The 27,295-nt window shown below is 37.9% G+C and overlaps 2 protein-coding genes across 4 annotated transcripts; both read right to left on the bottom strand.

The window, feature by feature from the left end:
* Positions 1-223: 223 nt before the first annotated feature.
* LOC135466502 (protein O-GlcNAcase-like) lies at positions 224-12,623 on the bottom strand. The gene is made up of 14 exons (XM_064744021.1): positions 12,400-12,623; positions 11,074-11,125; positions 10,584-10,681; positions 10,305-10,435; positions 9,893-10,160; positions 9,244-9,528; positions 7,707-8,446; positions 7,192-7,366; positions 6,671-6,724; positions 5,329-5,414; positions 4,388-4,492; positions 3,990-4,081; positions 3,449-3,638; positions 224-1,330 (listed from the first exon to the last, which is right to left on the bottom strand). Exons 1-14 carry the CDS (start codon positions 12,497-12,499, stop codon positions 1,031-1,033), a joined length of 2,676 nt encoding a protein of 891 aa, XP_064600091.1. The 5' UTR covers positions 12,500-12,623; the 3' UTR covers positions 224-1,030.
* Positions 12,624-14,424: 1,801 nt separating this feature from the next.
* Positions 14,425-25,890, bottom strand: LOC135468141 (nuclear transcription factor Y subunit alpha-like). 3 transcript variants are annotated; one of them, XM_064746224.1, is made up of 6 exons: positions 25,841-25,890; positions 24,468-24,675; positions 23,637-23,985; positions 22,352-22,455; positions 19,239-19,358; positions 14,425-18,623 (listed from the first exon to the last, which is right to left on the bottom strand). In XM_064746224.1, the coding sequence occupies exons 2-6, from the start codon at positions 24,633-24,635 to the stop codon at positions 18,453-18,455; spliced, it is 912 nt and encodes a 303-aa protein (XP_064602294.1). In that variant the 5' UTR covers positions 24,636-24,675; positions 25,841-25,890; the 3' UTR covers positions 14,425-18,452. The 3 variants fall into 3 exon arrangements, with proteins under 3 accessions (XP_064602294.1, XP_064602293.1, XP_064602295.1); XM_064746223.1 differs by lacking the exon at positions 25,841-25,890 and adding an exon at positions 25,610-25,796; XM_064746225.1 differs by lacking the exon at positions 25,841-25,890 and adding an exon at positions 25,610-25,796 and having other exon boundaries at positions 22,364-22,455.
* Positions 25,891-27,295: the final 1,405 nt, after the last annotated feature.

The following is a 27,295-nucleotide window of genomic DNA, read 5'->3' as shown; positions in this document are numbered from 1 at the left end:
TGGATCCGGATGGTTTTCAATAGTATTACGTGCTGCACAAAATTTTATATAGAAAAAAAGATATTTAGAGGCCATTACACAGAAACAAACACCCAATGTGAATCAGAGGATTTATTTTAATATGCAAATATCAAATTAGTCATCAACCTTCGCATTGGGGGCTCACATAATGGACATGACCTGTGAGTTTCACGTTTCTCCTTCGTGTAATATAAACCAGTTCACCTCAACTAAGACCCACGGAAACACAGAAAAAATGATCGCTATAAACCATCCTCTTTTCATTTGATTGTACCGATCTTTTACGCTGTACGCGTTGTGCATTGTCTTATGGACTTTAACTCCTTTCCAAAGACGATCTCAAAAGTATCTGCACAAAAGCAGCATCATAAATATCAGTTTCATAATTACTTGATGGGGTATTCACTATGTAGACCAGTGTCTTAGTCTTTTACCATTAGGAAACTGGAAGAACGGTTATGTTCCACTTCATTGAAGTTAGGTTCAGGAGTAGAGGAAACCGATTGGACACGAGCAGACTAACACCGACATTCACAAACCACTGTACTACACAAAAAATCCAAAGAAGCACTGTTCCTTTTGTAAGAACTATTTATTTTAAACACAATGCATGCACAGCTGCTTGGTGTTTACATAATGATATGGATGACACTAGCACTTACTGGTGAATGGAAAGTCATTACAAATTTAAAGATTACACATACCTCCCCTGCTTGTGTTTCAAGATTAGCCAAAAATATGTAGACATCTTAATTTATTATCAAAATCTTAAGAAATAAATAAATAACTGCGATTGTAGGTACACGTGCTCACCAAATGACTGAAGAGTATTAGCACATGCTCAAACATTTCAATGGAACAAGTTATTACCAGATTCTGACCAGACAAGTTCCACTATGGAACAGTTACATCACAGACGAGTATGGGATGAAAATTAAGGACCTAGACAAGCGGAGGTAACTCTGCATCATCTAGTCATCCACATGTCCTTGTGCTCTTGGAAAAGGGGTCAAATAATTCGGCCAAGGAAGACGGAGCCCTCTGGTGTGCCTTCCTGGTTACCTAATGGACAGAAGCCCAGCCTGCTGTAGTGGTCAAACATGCACTTGTCTCCTGAACTCAGGCCAACGTGGATTCCTATGGAGCCATTTGTCTTGAGGGCAGAAATCATACAGGCCAGCAGTCTCTTTGGTACAGCCTCATCTGCCAATCGCCCAGACAGGACATCAATGCGGGCAATGGATGGGTATCGAGTTGCAATACTGAAAGGGACTGGAACTTGGGTCTGGTGGAAATCAGATATCACCTCCTGAAAACAAAAACATTGATTTTATTGGGCTTGTACACAATACACAAATAAAGAATTAAGCCTGTTTTCAAATACCAGGGAAGAGTAAGTGTCAATAGGCTGGAAAGTTATAACAAGGGTTAAGAGAAATCTGACAGCTCGCCATTAATAGCTTCAGTTCAAGTAACAGTCTAAGTTTCATGTAGATATGTTGAAAACTGTTCACAGCTGACCCAAGCATGAAACCTTACTCTGAGACTACATATACATATGTGAGTGAGTGCTTGGGGTTTAACGTCGTACTCAACATATACATATGTGAAGTGAATGTGAACACGTCAAGTCTAAAACATGGTTGTCGTTATCAAAACAGAAAACTCAAGTATAATGTCAAAATCTTCAAAGAATATTTATCAAGCACCACATGTTTCATGAACATTTCATGAAAACTTTGACAACAGCTGAACCAAACCAAAAAAGCTTACTTCCCAATGGCAAGCCAAAAGTGCAAATATCTCTAATTATTCAAAATCAGTAAATCACCAAATTCTGTTCATCATTCCCAACAAGTTTCATAATGATGTGAAAACTGTTGGAATATCTGACCCAAGCATAAACCCTTGCCCTGGCCAACAAGACTGTACAGTACTGGCTAAGATAAAATGGCTAAGACAAAAACCTGATAATTTGAATAAAAAAACAAATATATCTACTTATTCAAAAGTATTTATTTCCTCAAAGCATGTCCATCGTTCCTACCAAGTTTCAGCAATATGGTGTAAAAACTGTGGCAACAGCTGACCCAAGCATAAAAACCTTACACTGGTCTACTATGTTAACTATCAATACATATATGGATTCCATTAAGCTATTAACCCATGTAATGCAAGGGCAGTTAATTCCCTAGGTGCTTGGATTGGACAGATAGGAAAAAGATTTGAGGGGATTGTGGGTGGAGGTTAGGAAGCCATGTGTTGAGGAATATGTAACTGGTTGAGTGTGGTGGCCACAAGTCTTTATCACAATTTGTAACTTGTACTGAGTGAATGTGTATGTCAGTAGAGGACTATTGAACTGTGACTGATGGAGTTGTTTTTATTTTATTATACTATTGTACCGGCTTTGATAAAATGGTTAAGTCCAAAAACTGATAATTTAAATAAAAATGCCAACATCCCTAAATTATAATCAAAATGAGCTAATGTCCAAATTATGTTCATCAATCCCATCAAGTTTCATAAAGGTGATGTGAAAACTGACACAAGCAGACACAAACATAACCTTACTCAAGCGACCAAAAAAAGAAAAACACCCAGCTTACTTGGACAGACACTAGTCTTTGCCCACACTCACAAACCCACCTCACCCTAGTTCCTAAAATCGAGCTAAAACTTAACTTAATCCGTAACAAGGACAATAGTAAAGGGCTGACTATTTCGTGTCAACCATTACTGCATCCAATTCTAATGGCAGAAATGGCATTAAGTTGATACTGCATTATTGCTTGCCTTCCTTAAGTTCATGGCTACAGTAACAATAACTCCTCTATGTTCATCACTTAATTTGTTAGCCTTTAAAATGTCATTTAGAAATACTGATCACTTAAAAGATCCAACTAAAAACAGATGCATAGTAACAGTCCACAGAAAACTGATGCACCTCAACAATAAAACTGATGCACCTCAACAATGAATCAGATGTTTGTCAACAATGATAAATATCTTTAATTCAGTTGGCAATTTAGTTTATGGGTAAATAAAACCTGGCTTAGTTAGGAAAAAGCCATGTTGCTTTGCCAGAACTAGCAGAGTTTGCCAAAGAATTAGATCTGGTAGCAGTCTACCATAGAGCTTCCTGTACAAGATCCATGAAAGCTCAATACACACAGTACTAAGTTTGTAATTTATGGTAATTAATAAGCACACAGAGCATCAACGATAAAACATTCTCCCCGCATCACTGTGCTTGATATATGCAGCACTTTGAGATACCACCCCTGATATTTACGTTGACAATGTTTTTCCAGTTACTGGGCACAGGATGATGCTTGAGCATAACATAAATGAATCCAGTACTTTGTGCATCCCAGCTAACCAGTGGATGCCCAGTGACCTCTAAAATGAAAACTTTATCACTTACATCAGCAGCAGTGAGGGTCTCCTTCACAGGTTTGGGGTATTTCTCACATAAGGCAGGTGACCAAGCAATTTGACATCGCTGAGCAAACTGTTTACAATCTAGAGCAGCTAATCCATAACCAAACACTCCTTCCTCATCCTCAAGAACAAAGCAATATTCTGGACTTAATGTAACCAGGCCACCTACAAGTCTGAAAGTAAACCAAGAGATCCAAATCAAGTAAATGGCAAATGCATATGATTAATTTGACTTTTATCGTACAGGAATATTTTTATTTCTGTGCCACCAGGCAGCATTAAGGTGGGAGAAAACCTGGCAGAGCCCAAGGAAAATTTATTCATATGAAGTTCATACACTCCAGCCAAAGGATAAATTACATTTGAAATCCCTGTGTTGAGGCCGAGTGGTAAGGACACACACACACACACACACACACAGCTAAAAGGCTTTCCGAAATGATAAGGAATTGCATATTGGCTGTACAGGAAACTTTTGGGTACATTTTTTCCCCAAAACCTGTTTCTTTTAATAGAAATCTTACTTGTCTCCAATGAGGTTAGGTAGACCAGGAAAGACTTCAGATCTATCAATGGCATCTTCATATGTTAAACGGCATATCCTGTAGACAGCAGGCTGAAATTGGACAAACAAGGTTATTCTACAAGCTTATACTATTCATTTGTCCTATCCTATGAAAATTGACAGACTTAAGGACCTCCATAAAGGTTGCATTACAGCATATGAGGAAATCCACATTGCATGTAATGAAGAAACATCACAACCAATAAAACTTTATATCTGATTTTCTTAGCCAAAAGTTGTCAAAGTGGATAAGAATATTTAACATGTTATGCCTTGTACACAGAAATCCCAACTCTGCACAGCAAAGTTAGATTTTGACTGTTTAGACATTTTGTCTGGCGACTACTATGAACTTACCTCATCACTGATTTGGTATGGCCGGATTGTGTAGGATTTACAGCAGACAACATCTGGGGGCTTGAGCATGAAAAGATCATGCGCTCCATCAACCAGCAACATACGCTGCAGAAAGGTACAGTATAAGTTAATTTCAGATGATGATTTCATGTTTGCTTGCAAGCTGCCGCTGGAGTCGCACGCGCGCGGAAATAGCAAAAGCGCATCTAGCCAAGAAGCTAGAACAGGTTGTGTATGACAGCAGATCAATTTTGCAGGAATTTGTAGAAATTGTGCCTTCCCCAGTTTTGTTTTTGCCATAATCTTACAGAAATGTATTTCTCAGAGTATGCAATTGACTTCAGCTGTCATATCAGTTGCTGTACCCTTGGCTCAAGTTTTTTTAGTTAGAAGCAAACAAAATGGTACAGAAGCCTTTCTTTCCAGTCTGCCTTCTGCTGGTCAGGAGTTCACCATTCGTCTGCCAATATGATGTGCTAGGCAGACTGAAAAGATAGCTTTAAAAGAGAAAATCATTAGCGCGCCAACACCTGTAAAATCTCGGATGAAGTGAACAGGATTCAATGCAGGATTTTGCATGTGCAACACCTTTTGAATTCATGAAGTCACTCATTTCCAGTCGTCAAAAGGTGTTCATAAAATTTCATTTGAAAAACGAGTTGATATGAGCATGGAGATACGTAATGCACTGCAGTACATAACCACTTCCAAACTGAAAACCATTTTGTTCACAAAATCCTGCATTTAACATGAACGCAGCGCCCAGTCTGAAACTAGAGAAAACTTGAGCCAAGGAGCAGAAACTGCCACGTATAGTCACAAACAACATAAAAGACCAGGTCATGCACAGCACTGTTTTTTGGGTGTGATGTCTGCTGCTGAACAATGCTGTGATGCAGGTAGTGAGACAGTGAGCAGCCTTCCTCCTCTGTAATACATACTTGGAACTCCCCCTGGAGACCACTGCGAAACATCCAAGGCTCCTGTTCTCCACTGATGAAAGCCTCCTTATAGCTCTTTGTCATCCCTGCATTGTTAGCAAAAGAAAAGGTAAATGCTTATTAGTCAGGTCTCCCAACTCAAATCAAGTTTTCTTTTAACCTTGTAAAAGATTTTACATTAATTATATTCAATACTCAAAAGCTTACCTGATTTTAGAGCTTCAAATTAATATTGCCACCAGGCGATTCTGTTCCAGTCACACTTGCATTGCTGCCTTAGAAGCAGTTGAATTAGGAGAAATTTTGTAAATTGTGGTTGAACATTAATATGAAAACCATTCAAATGCTTCTTGTTTTTACTGAAACAAAAGCCATTTAACCATTAGAATGCTGATCACATTTCTTTATAAAATGCAACTTGTTACTTTGGAGTTCACTTTTAACAAAAATATTCCAAAATACAATTAAGTTACCAATGCCAAAGTAGGACGTAAGAAATAAATATCCGTCTTAATATGTGCCATGAAGTCCTGGAACAGGAAAGGCAGATTAAGGGTAAAATGATATTTAACAAATGGAAGCTTAAGTCATTGCCAAACAAGCTGCATTTCATTTTTACAGAGTAGCACCCAATAGCAAACAAAGCATATACCATATACCCAGTGGAATAGTTCTCTGATACATTGAGTGAGACATCGGCCAAACAAAAAAAAAAAAAAAATTAAAAAAAAATAAATAACAAAACATCTTTCTACTTATATGCAAGCCAAGTACAAATTTTCATGAAGTCAAGATTTTCAGCAAGGCTATAATATGAACAATTCCACAAGAATATATGATCCATTTACAATAAAAAGGGTGAATATACAAAGAAAGCAACCACATACACCTTTAAACCAGACAGTGCTTCCACATGGGATATTCGATACACAAGCTCAGATACAGGAGAGGGAGAGTGGAACTGTCAATGAAACATTTGCAACCATGACTATTTACACATACGCACATATTTAGGAACTGTGTGTTTTGTTGGGGAAGGGGGGGGGATGAAGTTGTGTTTGAGGCACTGTCTAGTTAAATTGCAGGTGTATCAGTTTGCTAGCTAACTAACGCGCGCCTCTACTAAGACAGAAATGTGATCAGTCTTCAAGCCACGGCTATCTTGCACCTGTGTTAAAAACATGATTAGTTAACACCACAACTAACCCAGCTCTTTGGGTAGCATAAGGAGCTTGTAAGTGTGACTGGAACAAGCAGAGCTCTCAACGACTGTTTACAACGCCTGCCTCTTGTCTCCACCTTTATACTAATCAATACTTAGAAGTGAATAACTGGCTCGTACATGTAAGGCAGCCCTGCATGTGGAACACGCTCAGGTAGGGCACCTGTCCTTCCCCTGTAAACAACAAAGGGAAAATCTTGTTAGTGGTCAGCGTAATTGCCGCATCATCCTCTCCTCTTTCCATGGATGCTCTTCACAACAATTACAGTTCAGAATGGCAGGTTTTGTGATGGAAGAAAACAATGGTTTTATTCACTCAGTTCTTTCCATACAGGTAAAAGAAATTAAAAGACCTCCTGTGATATTGCATCTCATTTCTTCTGGGAAGATGTCCAAGGAAAGAAAAAGATCTGTCCTGTTGCTGGTCTTCTGAGAGCAGTTATCCTTTTATATGTATGGTTTGAAAACTTAAAAGTAGTTTATGTCAATGTATCATAACTAACATGATACAAAATTCTCAACACTGCAAGATAGATGTACATGCTTCTTGGCATTTTTCTTCATTGTTGTGAATGAACAAAGTTTTGTTTTCTCAAATTTTTTCCCATAAACTTTCCAAGCTTGGGTGTAAATGAACTTACCAAGCCATTTGACATATCCATTGCAGGCTCTCAAGACTCCCAGCATGTCCCAGACGTATGGGAACATGTCGGCCAAGAGGGCTTTGTTGGAGACTGAGGACAGATGCTTCAACAGGCAGTCCACACTACGGACGAATTTATCAAAATCCTCTGCTCTTTTGTCCCATTCTTCAACCTGCCAATTACCAATGCATCTGTTACACATTATTTATAAAATACCTTGTACAGTTCAACAAAAGTAACGAAATCGAATTAATGTACGCTACGCATTTGGTCTGCTTAAAAAGAGTTACACAAAACCCCTGCCAACACAAACAAATGTCAAACTTAGCTCCGAGATATAGGAACTTCTGAGATTAGCTATATTGAGATTCAAGCTTCTCAGTGCCTGCAGAGTATTTTGTCTTTTCAGTCTGGACAGCTTCATTGTTGACCAAAATATTAATGCTGTCACGGACAAGCCAAAATTTTTCTCACTAAACAAAAATGACATTAAAAGAATTATCCTGGCTTACCTCTGGAGTTAATTTGCCTTTGTTTTCAGCCATAATGTGTGCATTCATCTTCAACCAGTTCAGATTCATTAACATATTGAGACCCCGAGAGCCATGCTCAAAGGGCATGTAGAAGAGATCCACCAGTAGTTCTAGGTCTTCATAGCAAAATGGGTCATCACTTTGTAAATTAACTTTGGATACAATGTTGTCAAGAGAAGCCACAGATTCTGCTTCTGACTCGCCATCCACCTGCATTTCTGTATCCTGTTTGTTTTTGATAATGTCAATAGGAGCAGAGACAGGAGGAACAGGGACATAATCCATAGGCTCAGCAATTTCAGCCTGAATGCTTGGATCTTTCTCTGGCAAATCAACCAGGCTGTTCACAGGATTCATTGTAGGTTGCACATAGGTGTTAATTTCTGACAATGCTTGAAGCTGGTTCATATTGTTGATGCCATTTGCTAAAGGCAGAGCAGCTGGAGGCAATCCTTCTTGTGCTATTGTTGTGGTGGGAACTGTCACAGACATACAGGTGTTCACTGTTGGTAAAGGTAATGCCACACCTGGTTTGACACAACCTACAGTCTGTGGATGTCTATTAGCAGAAAATTCACCCATCCATTCGGACAATGCACATTTTAAAGCCTTGTGTGGTTGATATCGGATGTCAAACCGTGAAGGGATGTCTTCGTCTGATTCAAAGTCCTGCTCTGTCTCAAGTCGAATGTCTGCTGTCACTGGACTGAGTCGATTTTCTGCAAGATAAATTACAACACTGAATTGAACAGTAACAAATCAGTGATGACAAAAGAATACATTGATTTTGCATTGCAAAAATCTGGCTTTTACGAAGTGCCCTTAGCTGAGTAAGCCGTTAACTACCAAGACAACATATGTTGTAGAGATATAAAGGTTACTAGGCTAAGGGCTAGGTAACCCTAAGTACGCTTCAAGAAACCTGTACTGGATGCCCATGTCCGTAATAAGGTCTAGAACTGTTTTTCTTCGTGTATACAAGAATACACTGAAACAATGCCAGAGCTGTACATCTGGAAAAAATTACTAATTAACATATGTTTTCCTAGTTCATACATCACTATATGCATGACGAGATATATTGATGTCTGGATTCAGGAAACTGTCACATAAATAAAATGTCAACTCCATATAAATAGTTACAATTATGAAGTTATCAACGTACGGTTGAGAGTCTACACCTTGTAATAAAGCTGATAAATAGCCTACTACCTGTGATATCTTACATGTACATAAATTCTTGACTGGGCCAATTTCATCAGGCAATTCTTGTTTAATAGTAGACATGGTCAGTAGCTTACCACACGATGATCAAACCTGTTCTACAAACAGTCTCGCTGCTAATCTTGACCACAACGACCATACATGTATGTAACTTAAAACTACATATCATAGTATCAAACCACAAACACAAGTTAGAACATGGAAATCCTGGGACTAGTTATTTTCCAACTACATGACTGATAAGTCAAGGTGAGAGGTGGCCCAAAAGAAAATACCACATATTTATACCAACCTGCAATAATATCTTTTTTGACTCCTTCAGCATTGGATTTACTCCATTGAGCTAGGGTGTGTAATGGGATGTAATTAGCTTCAAATTCACAGTTGGGGTTTGTTAGAACTCCTCTGAGGTAGGGTATAATCTCTGGTGATCGTCCATCATACGGACCAAGAAACAATCTCCTCGGGTCATAGTCATTAGCATGGATGTTATCCCATATGAGTGGAGGTCTCTGCAAGACTTTGGCTACTTCTTCCAGAGACTGGATAGTTAACTTTTTGCTTATGACTTTGGGGCCTACAATAATACACAAATGGAAATATTATAATACTGACTTCCACTACAATTTAATGTTTAATTATGTATAACAGTGATCCTCTCTTAAACTAAAATAATTCATCCAGACTGGCCTGAAATACTTTAACAGAATCCATCAAAAGGAAAACAGATTTGACTGACATTTAAGATCACAGTCAACAATGTTTCAAATATGAAGAGATTTATTTGTAAAAGAAACCACAGCCCCTTGCCAGACACCGCTAAAACTGTATTAAAGCGTCAGCAAAATATGGTCCAAATGCCAAGGCACAGCAGATGAGCCTTATGTTTATCCATTATGGCTGGAAAATATAAAAGCATTCGTTCTGAATTTTTCACATACCTGTCCACATGATGTCAATATCTGGGAGGAGTTTTGAGCCCAGTGTGGTCAGATACTCAGAGTTACTCACTGAGGGGATAGCACGCGTTGAGCAGTACTCTGTTGGACAAAAAAGGAATCTAGGCTGGTTTAGATGTTGATACACCTCATTAGTGACAGACACCTGAGCATGACCACTGGACTGGAATGTAGTCTTGTCTGCTTCAGACATTTCTGGGTCAATGTCATCAAATAGCAAGGCAAATGCTTTACACCCAAATGCTGCTACCTGAAATGAAATAAAAACATTGGTTTATTAGGTAAAAATATAAAAATTTCATTTCTTTAATGTAGAAACATTTCTTTGGTCAAAGTAGAACATGTCTGTAAATATGCTAGGTGTGCTCCGTGGTACAAAAGGCTTTGGACATACCTGCTCGAGTTTCCTCTTCAGACAAAGGACATCTTTACTGTTAGAAAACGAAATATCTAACCCAGGAGAGATGGCATACACAAATGTGACATTGTTTTCATCAGCTGCCTCAATGAGTCCAGTAAGGTTTTCTGGAATGAAACCACAAAGTTTAACTGATAAACACTGTTTCATCTAGTGTACACGTTGATTATCAATCCACATTGTAATATTATAACATTATAATAACAAATAGGGTTATTTACAACTCAGATATACATGTATATTAACATAACCTACCAGCCTCTTCAACAGAGTAAAGTTCTCTCCAAAATGCTCTGTGCTTATAGTCATCTTTTGGGGCATACATGTAAGTATTCAGACCCATATCACTCATCCTGGAAAAAAAAAAAGTTACATGTACTTGATAACCTGAAAAGGTGATTCTTTTGTGGAATAAACAAAAACACCAAAATAGGTCATATCTTGGATCATTTGCTGAACTCTTATAACTCAAACCATTCTTCAAATTGGCAAATTTCAGACTGTTTTGGATTGGACAGTTTGGTCATTGATGTGCAATCATCCCAAACATGTCGATACAAAAAAAGATTTGTCTGCAAGCAAACATGTCACAGGGCTACACAGAAGTGCTAGAGATCCCAAAATAACTGTATCAAATAACTATGTCAGCTTGCATAACAGTTCCCTAAGGACAGCCTGCCATTATTTAGCTTCCCAGCGATGATTTGTTAAATGACATAGGACCAGACTGAACTTATAAAATTACCATTTGAAGAGAAGTTTACGTTGTTCTGTGGTCCATGGCCTTCCATAGAAACCTGAAAAATAAAAAATAAAATATGGAACTAAAAACACTGGTGACACTAAGCTGCTGTGAACATTACTTCTGTCTAGTCACAGCTTTGAGACATCAACACTGCAGTGTGCTAAGCAAAACGATTTCAGTTTTAAATTCCCTAGAAAAGTCTGGTCTTGATGTAAGTTTTATGGAGGTCATTTCAAAGGGGTTTTTTGTTGGCAGTACGCACAACTATGTCGCACATGATAAAACCTGGGATCATTTCAGAATAAGGCATTGTGGGAAGACTTTCAAACATCAAAACAACTTGAGCAGCAAGCTAAAGTCTGTATTGTATGCTGGGCCGAGCAGGTATGCTGAGCTATGTCTGAATACTGGATTTATCATGAGTAACCAGTTATGAAGGAAACTTACAGCCAGCATCTATAATGAACCACTCCAATATAGGTAGACGTAGTTGCAGAATGTAACTCTTAAATCAAGCAACACAAAGTGTTGAGAGAATTATGGAGAGAAACTGCTTTGAATGTGTCGGATCGATGGTAAACAACATCTACCACATCTTCACAAGCGTATTAAAGCTTCTCGAGTGGTCCCCATAACAACTAACCTGTACGAGTTTCACCCAACAAAAAACGATGACAAAAATGACAGCCGTGGCTGTTTACCTTCAATCTGACACATAAGAAGCAGTTTCTCTCCTTAACTCTCTCAACACTTTGTGTTGCTCAATTTAGTTACATTCCGCAGCTAGGAAGAGGTTACAAATGCACAATATCTAGCACGGAAGGTTTACGTCATAATGAAGGCATGATAATCACAATCAATAAATCGATCTGGGGACATTTCCATCATTTAAGATGTTGACCCAATAAAAAGCTCTGCACACAAACAGCAGAACCGCTACATCGACTTATTAACATTCCATACATTGACAAAACGATGGAGAATCAAGATTTCAATTTCATAAATTCGGAATATTAAAGGTTTGACGTTTGAAGCATTTATATATCATTTTATGCGAGTGCACAAACACACAGAGGCCCGAGGCTGAGACAGCTAGTGATAGCAGTCTACGAAAATGCCCGGATTGAAGTCATTACAAAATGGCCGCACATCCGAAATCTTGACCTCTGGGTAACCTATGGTCAATTTACGGTTATAACTAGGGAGCCCAATAAAAATAGCCATGGCGTTCTACACCAATTAATACCTCGTAAGCAAAATCTTATCTCTGCAGTCATTATTCAGCCTGTTCCTATCTAAAAGTTTCCACCTTTGCCCTCAACATACCTTCCACGACACCGCAGATGAAGTTTCCGTTCACTTGATTTAACAACCCATCTTCGGTTGTTGAACCCGTCATTTTGGTCGTTCCCTTTCGAATCAACATAACATGTGATACACAACTGGTTACAACTCCAATGATGGACAGAATTAGTAAGGATTTGCAGGAACAAAACCGTACAGCGATCTGCCTTCTCCCCTCACAATTTTTTGACAATATGTATACAACTTTGTTACTGCGGCAATGATTGGCTCAGCCTCGTCATGTGCCGGTGCTCGTTGTAGGGTGGCCAATGAAACGAACGTTAACTTCTGCCAACTTAAAACTCGTTCGAACTGGCTTATACCAGTTTCGTGAAAATGCCAGGATGTAGTGTTTAGAGGCGATAAAAATAGATTAGGTTTTGTGGATACAATTAAACTTCGACTGCTCTGGTATTTCTAATCATTGCTGACAGCATGTCATACTGATACGTGAGAGGTTACGGACTGAAATGAATAATCATACATGTATGAGCACAGGTGTTTGGTAATTCATCAATGTGACGTAATGTGTCTGACAGTTACATTGACATTAACAACTACTTTCCGTCTGCTAAGTTAGACTGCATAAGAAAATAAGAAATCTCCAAGTGGATGATCTTCCTTGAATTTCTCACTCTGAACGAAGTGTAGGCTGGATACAGGAATTCCTGTTAGATCCAGCTAAGTCTATTCACATTACTTATGGCTACAAATGCAGTGAAACCTAACACACCGTATGTTTTTTATTTTTGTGTGCGGTATTTTTGATATTTTCTTAAGCGTAACTGGAAATTGGATATTTTCTTAAGCGTAACTGGAAATACAGAAGTTATATAGGCCTTACCAAAATCTATTTACTATTAGTTAATAGCCTTAAGGCCTTACATATACCCCACGCACATCAGGAAAAGTGAGCTGGTGAAGTACCATGTATATATATATATATATATAAATGCCTGTTATGGTTTACAAAGAGGAATTATAAGTGAGTGTGACACACACTGATCGAATCCTGACTGGGTCCTAATTTACCATGGAGCCTTACATACTCATGGAAACCGTGTGCCACCAATTGTGTTGATGTCAATGAAAGTTGGTACCGGTAATTACATATTGTCCTACATAACAGAAATTTTTGTTTAGGTTAAATTTAGGCCTGGTAGGTTAAATAAAGCTGAATCACCACATACGTTGGAAGGTCTGTCAGCAACCTGGGAATGGTCAAGGGTTTTCACCGGGCTCTGTCTGGTTTCCTCTCAATATAGTGCTGGTTGCCGTCATATAAGTGAAATATTCTTGAGTACGGCATAAAACACCAATCAAATAAATACAGAAATGAATCACCACAGTCCTGTATGAGTTAAACTGAATGAATACATGGCCTATATATTGTATTCACATCATTTATTAAACTTGCCATTTCAAGTGCTATGGAAACCTGATATTTGATTCAAGCAGCACCTTATGAAAACCAATACATGTAACAGGCCCCATGAAACATATGACAAGTTTGGACATCCAAAGAAAATGCAGTATAAACTCTTTTTTTTCTAATTCAAATGATAATTTTAAACTCCATCACATTGTTTTCGAGACCATGACTTGAATGGCATCATGCTTTTCGAAAACAGATTTGGTACCAAAGCCAACAAAGAACTCGCCTATATATAAGAAACGTCAATGCAACGCTAAAGCCGAGCCCAATACATGCAAAAATTTGAGATACCACCCTTAAAATTTACCTTAGATTGATTCAGATACACAAGAGCTTAATAGTAAGCGATTTATGAGTCCAAGTCACGTTGCAGTTCAGACCGTCAACAGGTAAAACAGTATCCAAAGTCAAATTCCCACAGGCCAATTTTATTAATATAACGAACTGTATGTAGTTTTACAAGCAGCCTGCAGATGTGGATTTTACTTCGGCTGACGATCAGATCCCTTTCAGAGCATTAAAATGTTTGTTACAGTTGTCAAGTGAAACAAGAGAAACTCCAAACACTAAAGTCAACATATATGGTAATCTATATTTTGGCGTAACTATGTGGTCATCTCCAGGAATGTACAGCAGAAACATTTAGGCTTACATATGCACAGTAGGAACCAAAAGTAATCAACCGTGCACATTAACAGAATAACAAAGACAACATAAAGCTAAAACAAGAAAATCGTGTACCAGGGTAAGCATTTGATCGAGTCACAGAAAACATTCATTGCAACTTACTACACCAGAAAAAGATAGACATTGGCAATTTGAATGCACCAAGTTCTGTTGAGGCTTTTAATCTATATAGTTCAGTGTATAGGTGCCAAAGCAGCTTTTATTTTAACAGTAAGGGGTTCCACTCTTTTACTTTTGCGTTATTAATTAGAATATGCATGCATTGAAATTGAGAGGAGAATTAAATTACCAATTATGTACAATATTCAAAGTTTCTCTTTGTTTTAGACAAGAGCTTATCTGTGGTACCAGGATATCTTTTGTTACATAGTACTTTGTTTTTGATTATACTAACTAGCAGTTTGGATCATTCTTGCCAAACAGTTTTTTGCGTAATCAATAAAAAGTGGTTGCAGAGAACATTTGTTTTAATCATCTGAACAAGAACACAAGTCTTCCAGCTTTCAACCTGGGAATCTAATTATAGCATCACAATCCCTTAACAATAGATAGAATCTTAATCAAAGAAAGTTGTCTGAAAACAGAAGTATAGCCAGCAGTTTCCATTGATATCACATATGTGCGAGTGTATTATTCTATGTATCAAATTCATGCAAAAGACAGTCCACCACACTTCATGTTTAAACAGTGTGTGCTCAATATTTGTATAGTAAATACAATATCCTATTGTAAACCAAAGAAACGCAATGAAGTATCTCAATTACACGTTTACTGGAACTGTTCATATAAACACAGCAGTTATATTAGAACTCCGTTATGTCTATGTACTCAGCCTGTAGGCTTAGGATAAGTGGAATTTCATACAGGCCGGTGTAAAAAAAGCATATAGTGCCATAGATCTTCCATGCTAAGATAGTACATAGTAATTTACAACTGATATGTTTGGCAATAGTTTAAAAAATTGAAATGAATGGAGGGGATTAATGGTTAAGTTTCAGCAGGATTTTTTTTTTTTGATGACCGGCTCTATGTTCACAGGCTGTGTATAGCATGTACATGTACTTGGCGAGGTATGCGGACACCACATGTGCACGGCTCTCTGGGATACTGCCGTCCATAAATAGATAATTAATAATATCAAAACTAAAGTTATACTAATCTTGATAAGGTGAGCCATATGGGGAATCAGTATTGTCTCCCAATTTAATTCCACTGAATTGGGATATATTTCCTTCAAAGCTTCGTTTATAGGGATTGAGTACCACTAGAAGGTCGTTTACAGAACTTTTGTTGAATTTATGTAGGCTACAAAGAAAGCTTTTGGCCAAAAATCAATCAACGAAATCCAATTGAATTTTGCTGTCATCCTGTTAGTCTAACAGAATCGTTATGTCGAATTAATAAAAAATGTGTTGTATTAAACAGCTGCTATAATAACAAAATATGTTCTAAAAAAAAATGTTTTTTAGTATATACCATCTTTCCTCAATAATGTTCTAAATAAGGATATAATGCACGTGTAATAAGTTTATTTGAATGTAAATTTGCTGTAATATCCAAACATATTCCTTCAAGTTGAATTATGGTAATATTTATGATTATATTAAAATTATAAATGTGATCAAAAATCCAAGTTGAACACATTTGTTAAATGAAAAGACCAAATTCTAGTGCAAATATATTTATTAAACATATGCTACATCCTGATTTATAACATTATTAAACAAGGACAATATCTACCAAGAGGTAGCCCCAAATACCAACCCTACAAGAATTATTTTTATCTTTTTCTAAAGAGAAAAATCGAAAAAAAAATATTGTAGACATATTTAAAACAAATTTTTGCACAGTTTGATCTAAACTTCATTTTTTTTTGTCTTCTCCACCATTATTAAAACCCAGATTTAGCAGCAAGTATATCAAAGGGTTCGCCATAATAAGACACATGAATGCAAAACTTCCGCTCAACACATTCACAAGTAGTGAATTTTGTAACATACCGTATATGGACACACAGCACCAACAATGGAACATCCCAGTCGTGCCACTGTGCTTTACATGTGTATTAATCCCCAGGTCAATATATGCAGTATTTTTAATGATACCATTGCCTCTGTGGTTAGTGCAGTCAAGTCCAGCACATGCTCATGTGATATTTCAAATTATCTCCTGTTTATAGCCCATCTTTATTGTGTAACAAACATCACCCTATCAGAATATGTCCATATTCTCACATAGAATATCACTATGCTCTGTTTTTCTGAGGGGCCCTGAAGTGGTTGGGAGCAAGGGCTGTTTTGAGAGTGACAATGATGGAGTGTACATGTATTCATCTACACAGCATCTAATACATTTATTACCTCCTCGTTATTTCCTTTGTCTCATCCCCAAACAATGATGAGTTTTCTAACTGTGATGTATATAGATGAAAACAACATCTCATGAATGTTTAATATTTCATATTCACATGATTAAGGCAATACACTTTTTTATCTATACAGGAATAATAAATACGGTATTTCACCTAAAGTTGGGCATTTTGCAAGAAACACATTTTGCTTGATTCTGAAAGATTCTTTCACATTACATATTTTTTCTGAAATCATTAATTTTTTATCAGGAAAACTTGTGTGTTGACATCAAAAATATCATTTTAACATCGTCATGTGCTGCTAAAAGTGAATTATTATAGGCCAAACATTAGGCGTGAAATACAGTAATGAACCGTTACAATGAATAGTTTTAACGAAAACCTCTGTAACTGCATTCACTGTACATCTGAACTGTATTTCATTAACACTGTTAAAACAGATGAGTGTGTGATAAAATTAAATTCTGCAAAACCTATCTCATGTAATATAAATACTGAAGCTTTTAAACTACCATAACATCAACAAAATTCCTTTTAGATCAAGCTGCACCAAATAACATGTGTGTTCGCAGCAATGTGACCTGATTACAACCATGCTTCACTGATAAGCTGTGGGTGGGTTGTTCATTCCATTCCACACCTCTCTAAGGAACAAGCAAACTGCTCCTATGTTTCACTCATACCACGGAAGATAACGTCATGGAGCAAGTTAACAATCAGAAAATCAATAAACAAATAAAAATTAAAGCTAGAAAGTTTAAACGAGCCATACATTTTTCACACTGAGCATTTTTATTGGTTCATTTGAAAACAATTACTCACATGTACCTATCATAAATATTAAGTCCTAAGTGGATGTAATTTCAGAAGCCGTGATTGTAATCCAAGATGTATTAATAGTTTCACAAAACATCATGGATCTGCAGTAACTAGTGTGACAAATACCACCATGGCACATATCCATCAATTCAACAAGTTTAGATACATAACATTTTGCTATGAGCACTGTTCGCCGTAACCATACACTTATGAAACAAATTTACAAAAGTGTGCAATAATGTTCATCCTGAATTCTGTGGAACATGCTGCATGCTAATTAGTGACTGATTAGTGGCCACTTTATGCTCAAAACATGTGTGAGATGGTAATATGAATGCTTTAACTTCCAACAGCATCACTTCAAGAAATGGGCAACTGTTCAGACCACAATCCACACGCAATAAGCTGCAATTACTGGAGACCTCACAAAACTTCAACTGGTCACATTTCCCATCCCCTTATCCACATGAAACTTCCTCACGAGTCATCACACACTTTCTCTCTAGACACATTAGAATCACTGGACCAACCTTGCTCTCTTCCTTGCACAGAGCACACTGCATAGTGTAGTGTCAAGTATTAGCAGGGTTTCTACCACATTTCTGAGTCAAACGGCCAGGTTACCTGAAGCACAAACACTTTCCTGACCCCAAAGTGTTTATATAAAGTTCAATGGCTCTCACTTTCTCCAGCTGAGGCAGTGAGATCACCACTGACTTGGTCCTATGATGCACCAAGTGATGCAAGCAGTGTCTCGTGGCTGGAGTCCACATTGCTGCTATTTATACTGTCCTGGTCTAAACTGTTATTGAGCTGTCCCTGAGGCACAAACACTCCTCCCATCCCCCGCTGTCTGTTCATTGCATGCTTGTGGCGAGACTCGTACAAATATTTCTGTAACAAAAAAACAGAAGCCTTCATGTCAAACAAATACAATTATTTCGCTCATGTTTTACGTCAAACCTCACTCAAACACATTTCACCAAGATGGCAGGCCTTCGGGTTGACTGGCAGAGGAAATCACTGCTGGCTTTACTCCTTCCAAGGTACCTGACAAACTCCTACAAGCATAACTGATGCATTGAGAGCTACATTCTAACACAAAACCACAAGTCTTTAGGAATTTTTTTAGTATGACAAATTTTGTACTTGCTTAATGTCCTACTCCAGAATTTTATGGCAGCAAGCAGTCTTATATGTGTCCAAGTTATGTATGTGAAAAATTTAGTATAGCAAATAAATAAATAAATCTATCAAAAGGTTGGAGAAGCAATTTCGGTCAACAGCTGTTTCAAAGCCATCCTCTGCAATTGTGCTATCTAAAGTCATTAACACTGACAAAAAGGTCTGACCGTACCATTTTAATAAAGAAAGTTAATCTACACAGGTTGAATAAAGAGCAGCTACAGTCTTTGTTTGTGGACATCAGTCATAGGATATAGTAGCTGAGAAGTCATTACAGGTGAAACTGTCAAATTAATACTCTTGACAGTTATCTGTAGAACTCACCTGTCTCTGTTTGGGTATTCTCCCCAAGGCCTCGAGTTTAGCACGTGCCTGTCTCCTCTTCAATATCCTGTGATACTGTTTGGCATTCACATACAAGGGTTCTTCTCCAGACTCACCAGTCTATAAATGGCAAAGCAGTAAGAATTAGACTGATGTACATGGACAAGACCAACTGTGTGCCGTTGTTGGACTGGTGTCAAACAAAATACCAACAACAATTACAAACTCAAATGATATAACTGACAAACATTTACCGTAGCATCCTGAAATGTTTCTGAAGGTCTTGCATGTACATTGTGCAAATCTATTTATATACAGATCTAAAGCACTATCACCTTAGTCAGTCAATGTAGGCACGTAATAAATTCAACCAAAACAGGAGTTCACAGATGACATTCATGGTGGTCCTGCTTCAAGCCAAGAAGGTACACGTATCTCACAAGATATGCTCCAGCTAATGTAGTTTACTATTAACCATTCTGGGGACCTTGTCAAGTGCTAGATGTAGATGTGAAGCCTTACTATTGACCCTTCTCGGGACCTTGTCAAGTGCTAGATGTAGATGTGAACCCTTACTACTGACCCTTCTCGGGACCTTGTCAAGTGCTAGATGTAGATCCTAACTCTTACTATTGACCCTTCTCGGGACCTTGTTAAGTGCTAGATGTGGATGTGAACCCTTACTATTGACCCTTCTCAGGACCTTGTTAAGTGCTAGATGTGGATGTGAAGCCTTACTACTAACAATTCTAGTCACATCTAAAAGATGTGGTTACTATTATCCCTTCTAGGGACCTTGTTAAGTGCTAGATGTGGTTTACTATTAACCCTTGAAGTGGACTTGCTAAAAGTGCTAGATGTAGTTTACTATTATCCCTTCTAGGGACCTTGTTAAGTGCTAGATGTGGTTTACTATTAACCCTTGAAGTGGACTTGCTAAAAGTGCTAGATGTGGTTTACTATTAACCCTTCTAGGGACCTTGTTAAGTGCTAGATGTGGTTTACTATTAAACCCTTGAAATGGACTTGCTAAAAGTGCTAGATGTGGTTTACTATTAACCCTTCTAGGGACCTTGTTAAGTGCTAGATGTGGTTTACTATTAACCCTTGAAGTGGACTTGTTAAAAGTGCTAGATGTGGTTTACTATTATCCCTTCTGGGGGCCTTGTTAAGTGCTAGATGTGGTTTACTATTAACCCTTCAAGTGGACTTGCTAAAAGTGCTAGATGTGGTTTACTATTAACCCTTCTAGGGACCTTGTTAAGTGCTAGATGTGGTTTACTATTAACCCTTGAAGTGGACTTGGTAAAAGTGCTAGATGTGGTTTACTATTATCCCTTCTAGGGACCTTGTTAAGTGCTAGATGTGGTTTACTATTAACCCTTGAAGTGGACTTGCTAAAAGTGCTAGATGTGGTTTATTATTATCCCTTCTGGGGGTCTTGCTAAACGTTCTGGATGTGGTTTACTATTATCCCTTCTAGGAACCTTGTTAAGTGCTAGATGTGGTTTACTATTATCCCTTCTGGGGGCCTTGCTAAACGTTCTGGATGTGGTTTACTATTATCCCTTGTAGGGACCTTGTTAAGTGCTAGATGTTGTTTACTATTATCCCTTCTGGGGGCCTTGCTAAAAGTGCTAGACATAGATGTGAAACCAAGGGTAAATACATGAATTAAAGATGCCTCTTAAGATGAAGTAGTGACTAGAAGTCATTTTTCCATGTGCCAACCACCACTTTCTGGGCAAAATTTAATTTTTCTTTCAACTGAAATTGAGTTTTTTTGTTTCGACAGAGATACTAAAACTGAATATTTTTGCACTTCACTATCCTTCACTGATTAAAGTAATTATCACTGCCTATATATGAGCTCAAGCCAGCCTCCTAGTTGATACTGCGAACTGATAATCAGTGAACACTGCAGTAACTGTCACATCTACTGCAGGATATCAGTTCAGTGAATACCTGCCAAAAAAGTTTACAACGTAGACCATCAGTCTAGAATGACTGAAACTCACATCACTTTTAAAAAATATTCAATAGTAATGAATCAAGACAGAATGGTCACGCACTAATGGCTTATGGATTAAGTGGTTGTCACTTTCAGTCTGTAAAAGGTCATGTGAACAATGATCTAAAAAAAAATAGTTAAAAATCATGTCACACCTTACATGTGTACCAGAAAATAATCTGAATAGTGCATTCAGATAAATGTTCTGTGCATTATCTAAATTCTCTTTTAACATTATCCTTACTTGTCAAAATAAACCAAGATTTCAACTGATAAAAGCAGTTCAAAACAAAGTCTGATATGACTTATTGACACTGTACTAATCATGTGAAATTTAACTCCCAAATCTGCCACCGGTAATGAGAGAATAAAGAGTGAATTACAACATGGGCTATTAAATTTAATGATCTTAAAATAGAGGTTTAGAGAGATAAAATACACTGCTACTTTCTGTATCAATGAATTGTCACTTTTTCCATGACGAATACGGCTGGATCTCAATGGCCTGAAGTCCTGACTGGCACACAACTCGGTGTTCAGCTTTTGAACAAAAACATGCTTTTGTAGCGAATCAATTTCGCTGGTAAATGTTGGTATCATCTGGCAGACAAGGTTTTAAGTTTGCTGCTATTATCCACCTATCAAACTTCAGTTGCTTCTAAAAATTGCCCTCTTAAACCTAATCAACAGCAGAGGGTCATGAAGACTTTTGTAAAATGGAGAGAACTCATAACGCGAATAGTTTGCTTCGTGAAACTTTGGATATGTTCAAATTGAGATTATATAAAATTTTGAGTATTTCTTTAAAAAAACCCACATCAAATTGAATAAATATAACCCGTTATTGAGGTCTTCATTCAATCGACAGACTGAATACTGGCTTGTCTATGAACCCGAGATAGTCCCTTTGTTGATGTTATTTTACTTCTCTCAAATTTATTTATTTTGCACACATTGTGGGAACATTATTATTGCTCACATGGAGGACTTAGTGCCATGAAACTACAATGTATGCCAAAATGGTTAATTTTATAGGCAAAAAGATTCTTTTGTTTCTTTTTTCAATAAGTACTGAATAGAAGCATCACGACTCTGATGCTACCTGTGGGCTGACCATGGGGAGCTGCTGACCGGCGACTGTGGAAGAAGTTGATGCAGGAAGACTACCAGCACCCTGTTGAGATGGCAAGTTTATCACCTGGATACCTGCAAAAGCAAACACCAACTCACTACAGACTGTAAATACTCATTAATTACTGCCACTGAATCCAGTTCATGGACAACTATGGCTATTATAATGTTTTACTGGGGATTTAAACTGTAGTCAAGAATATTTTGAACTACTAACCAGGACCCAAACAAGTTGACCACACCTAACCAGACACCTGACTATGGTAAATGCCTTAAGTGGTCATTGGAGGTGGTCAGAGGATTATATGGATAGTCCCCGACAACAATTCATGTTTTCCTCAGACTAAAATCATAACGAATCTAGCGCACAAAAGTTTACTTAACAAGGTGCACTTTGATTGTTTTCTGATCACCATTTTATGATGAAAGGGAATTCAGGAGAAAACTTCCTGGAGATGTTTATGAGCGTTGAGCACATGTGAAGTGGCATGTCAAATATCCATTATGCATGCAGAGCTCATGAGCTCAGAGGTCATCTTTCTGCCAACTCAGATTGTGTGGAAGTAAACGACAGTAACTCAGGTGCGAGCCTCTTGACAGATTGCTACAACCAAACCTAATACCACTTGATCTGAACATAACCTCAAGAGCAAGTGTCTTAAGTTACATTACAACAGATTACAAATACTAAAAATTGTCCTGAATTGAAAATCTTAGGAATTTCAAGAAAAGAGGGAACTTAAAAACCATAATGAGTCATAAATTATTACCAGCAGTAATACAGCTACTACTTACATAAATTCCAGGACTTAGGACTAAATATAGCTCAGTTCAAAGACCCTAAATGTACCAAAATGTTAAAAGAAATGGCCACTGGACTGTAGATTTATATTTAATAAAGACCATCTGAAAATACCAAATTCTGACGATCTAGATGAGGTCGTTTAGTGGTGAACCGATTATCTCCCTTTATACAGATGGTTGTCATCCTTTTCTCCACCAAACAATGACAATTGACCACTTCAGGAGCAATTAGAGAATGAGATGCAGAAGTAGATGGTTTAACACTTAAAATAATGAAGATTCACAATTTCATTTTTAACGTCCTTCAAGGCCTTGAAAATTAACTTTTTGATTCCAGGACTTCATCAGTACGCACTCTGTCCTTGGGCGGCCTATTAAAACACTCAAAATAGAGAGAAAAATTTAACCTACTCACGATTAGTAAAAGAGACATATACGTTGCACATACAAACCTTGTGGAAGCTGAACAGGCTTATTGTTTGCATCAACTAAAACAAACGAAGTTTGTCCATTTATGTTCACTTGGTTTAAGAACAGCATCTGAGGGATTCCTGCTGCATTGTTGCCAATGTTGGGTGTGCCTGCCACAGTTCCTCCAGCTTGCTGTATGACCTGCTGTTGGAGGAGATTGCCAGCTTGCTGGACAAGTGCTTGCTGGGTGAGACCTGCATTAGGGGCAGATACCATGACAGGGACTGAACCTCCAGCTGTTAGCACCTGTTGTGGCTGAGCTGCACAGGATACAGCTGTACCCAAAGTGGAGTTTGAAAGGGAAGTGAACACACTTGGCGATTCTGTCACCTAAATGATAAGATAAAATTCATGGGTTTCAACAGTTTGTAAGGACTACAAGTGCATACTTATGGTAAAGTGTTAATAACATTTAAAGCTAAACTATTCAGGTTTAAAAATACTTCAAGTCTATACAAGTGTAGAAAATCCAAAACATGCACAAATTTCCATGTCAGTCAAATTCTTAAACAATTTGATTATTGTTTAATACAGAACTTTGGTCTTTAATGCACCTTTATGCAAAAAAAAAAAGGATTCTTCAGATATACAGCATAAAACTTTTTTGCAGATTTTTAAAACAGCGTTAAATGCATTCAAATTTTTGACATGTGACAGGGTATATTTTTTCCTCTATATTCACCCACAAGAAACAGTTTTGTGAACATTCTGTGACCATTATTCATTTATTAAGAGCTCAGTTCAATATTAGAAAGCATTCTCTGAGTGCTAAAATGCAAATACATGGTAATTCAACTGAACTGCAGACGTACCTGTACCATGTCAGAGCTTGCTTGCTGTATTTGAGTAACTTGGCCAGGGTCTTGTGTAATATAACTGATACCTTGCACAGCTTGGCCATCCTCCCCTGTACCACTTACAGTCACAGTGAGTGGCTGCTGAGTCTCTGCGTCATACACTGTAAACTGTTCCTCAGACATTGTGGAGGTCCTCAGGCTTCCTGGTCTCTATATCACAATACTGTAAAATAAAACTCAACTTAAACATTTGTCAGACACAGTAAGCCCAATCAGCCTTTCAGGGGTCTCAGGCCTCCACGTAGATATTGGCAAGACCGGTGAGGGCTCTCCCAAACTAAAACAGCTGAAAGACGTGAAATTACTTTAAGTGTCAATGGCGTCGTTGAATCGACAGATTTGTATTCTAACTAGCTACCATAATAAAATAACGTCTTTTATCTACATTAGTTTGCTAGTTTAGTTTGCTCCCATCTGTATCACCGATAACTGCATGAACTTGCGAGAGCCCTGAAACACCAAATGGGCTTATCAAGCCTCCTTCTAGTTACATCAGTATATGTATAAGTTTCCTCATATCGATTTATTTTCAGCCATTTTATCCCATTGCATCCGTGGTCAGATGTGTGAATTATTCTGAGAAAGAACATGATTTGACATCCATAACACCCACAAGAGCCGATGACAATCAAACAAATATGCACACTTTCCACTAGGCAATTCTGAGGCCTTGGCTCATCACAATATAACTTCAATACTTGCAAATAGCTTTTGTTTAAGACTAAAATACAATTATATTATGCATTATTAATATAATGTATGTCTAGGGTAGATGGCTGCTTAATTCATGTTTGTTGCCAAGCAGGTTTCAACGTTGAGTCAAATGTAACTTAAACCAATGCAAAAAAATTGCTGACAGTGATCATACTCACAGTCTTGTTCAAAGACACTGTGTGATGTCTTAGAGTTCTGACATTCATGTAGGGGCCTAATAATAAATGCTGAATGCGCAAATTAAAATAACATGTGGAAATCTTACCTAGATAAATTTCAATGAAAACGTATCAACAGTATGTCTGGCAGTAACAAACTACACCCACACATAAAATGATTTAAAAACAAAAGAGAAAAAAAAATTCGATAATGCAAAATTATACCTAGCGAAACTGAAAGCTGATGATAGCGAGACAAACTGGGAAGTTTCGTCTGCCGAGAGAGCAAAATCCTCTCCGTAAATCGTCGTCACCTGTGATCAAAAACTATTTTCCTTCCACAAGAATCTAAAGCCATTCGGTGAAGATAAACTAATGTCAAGCCATTAAACCACATGTTATAGTATTCGTATCCCCGCGATCGACAGTAAATGAGAAAGATTCTGACAACAATACCTGGACAAATTTTGGTTGGATGCCGTTTGACCAACCATCGACGATAAAATGGCGGAGAGTAGAAGGTATGACGTCACGACCTACGTTTTAGGGCTATCTTTTTGAACACCCGTCTATTGGTTTGTTTAGACAAGTAAAAGATTCTGTTTATCATTTCTTTCATTTGTAGCTTTGTGTTGCCACACAATTTATGTTTGCATGAAAAAATATCAAAATATTGCTAAATTTTGCACAGAACACTCGTTATTTATGAGGTATGACCTTTCATATCAGAAAGTCAAAAGAACCAGCCCATTAAACGGACAGCACTGGACACGAGCGGCTGCGCGATAGTCTAGTTTCCGCTTCCTGATGACTAGTATCTTTTCAGCCAAAAAAATTTGGCGGTTCCTGTTAGTCTCTGCAATTTTACGCAAAAATGATTCATGAAGATCTCTTGTCGACAATTTCTGGTTCTTTTATACTCAATTCTTGTAGCAATTCCATCATTTACAACTTGTGTATAATGTAAGCTGTTGAGCTGTTGCGAGTAGCACTGGGCAGCCGCCATCCATGAGGAGAACGTCCACGAGGAGAACGGACATCCATGAGCAGAACGGAACAAGTAACTTGTTCGTTTACGAATAATTGGGCAAGGTACGAGACTATAGGCCTGTATATTTATATAGGCCTATAGCCGAGCAGATAAATTCTCAACACTTTAAACCCCTTATTATCCGAAAACACAGACATTACTGTAACCCTGAAGACCTTCTCTAATGTGTCATTGTTAATTAGTAACCTAATAGTCCTCCATCACTAACTTGAAGAAAAAATATTAAAGATCCACGAGGAGGACCTTGCCTAGTTCACCTCCCCATAGGTATAAAGTATAACATCCACGAGGAGGACGCTGGCTAATTTACCTTCCTACTGGCATAAGATACAACATCGACGAGAAGGACAGTGGCTAATTTACCTTCCTCCAGGCAAAAGGTACAACATCCACGAGGAGGACGGTGGCTAATTTACCCTCATATAGGTATAAAGTACAACATCCACGAGGAGGACGGTGGCTAATTTACCTTCCTATAGCCACAAAGTACAACATCCACGAGGAGAACGGTGCCTAATTTACCTTCCTACTGGTATAAAATTCAACATCCAAGAGGAGGACGGTGGCCAATTTACCTCCATATAGGTATAAGGTACAACATCCACGAGAAGGACGGTGGCTAACTTACCTCCATGTAAGCATGAGGTACAACATCCACGAGGAGGACGGTGGCTAATTTACCTTCATATAGCCATAAAGTACAACATCCACGAGGAGGACGGTGGCTAATTTACCTTCATGTAGGTATAAAGTACAACATCCATGAGGAGGACGGTGGCTAATTTACCTTCCTACATGTATAAAATTCAACATCCACGAGGAGGACGGTGACCAGTTTACCTTCCTATAAGTATAGAGTA

The sequence above is a fragment of the Liolophura sinensis genome, chromosome 6 (genome assembly GCF_032854445.1).
Source record: "Liolophura sinensis isolate JHLJ2023 chromosome 6, CUHK_Ljap_v2, whole genome shotgun sequence".
NCBI classification, from domain to species: Eukaryota; Metazoa; Mollusca; class Polyplacophora; order Chitonida; family Chitonidae; genus Liolophura; species Liolophura sinensis.
Note: the sequence above shows the minus strand (reverse complement) of the source record. Positions and strands in the feature narration are given on the sequence as shown.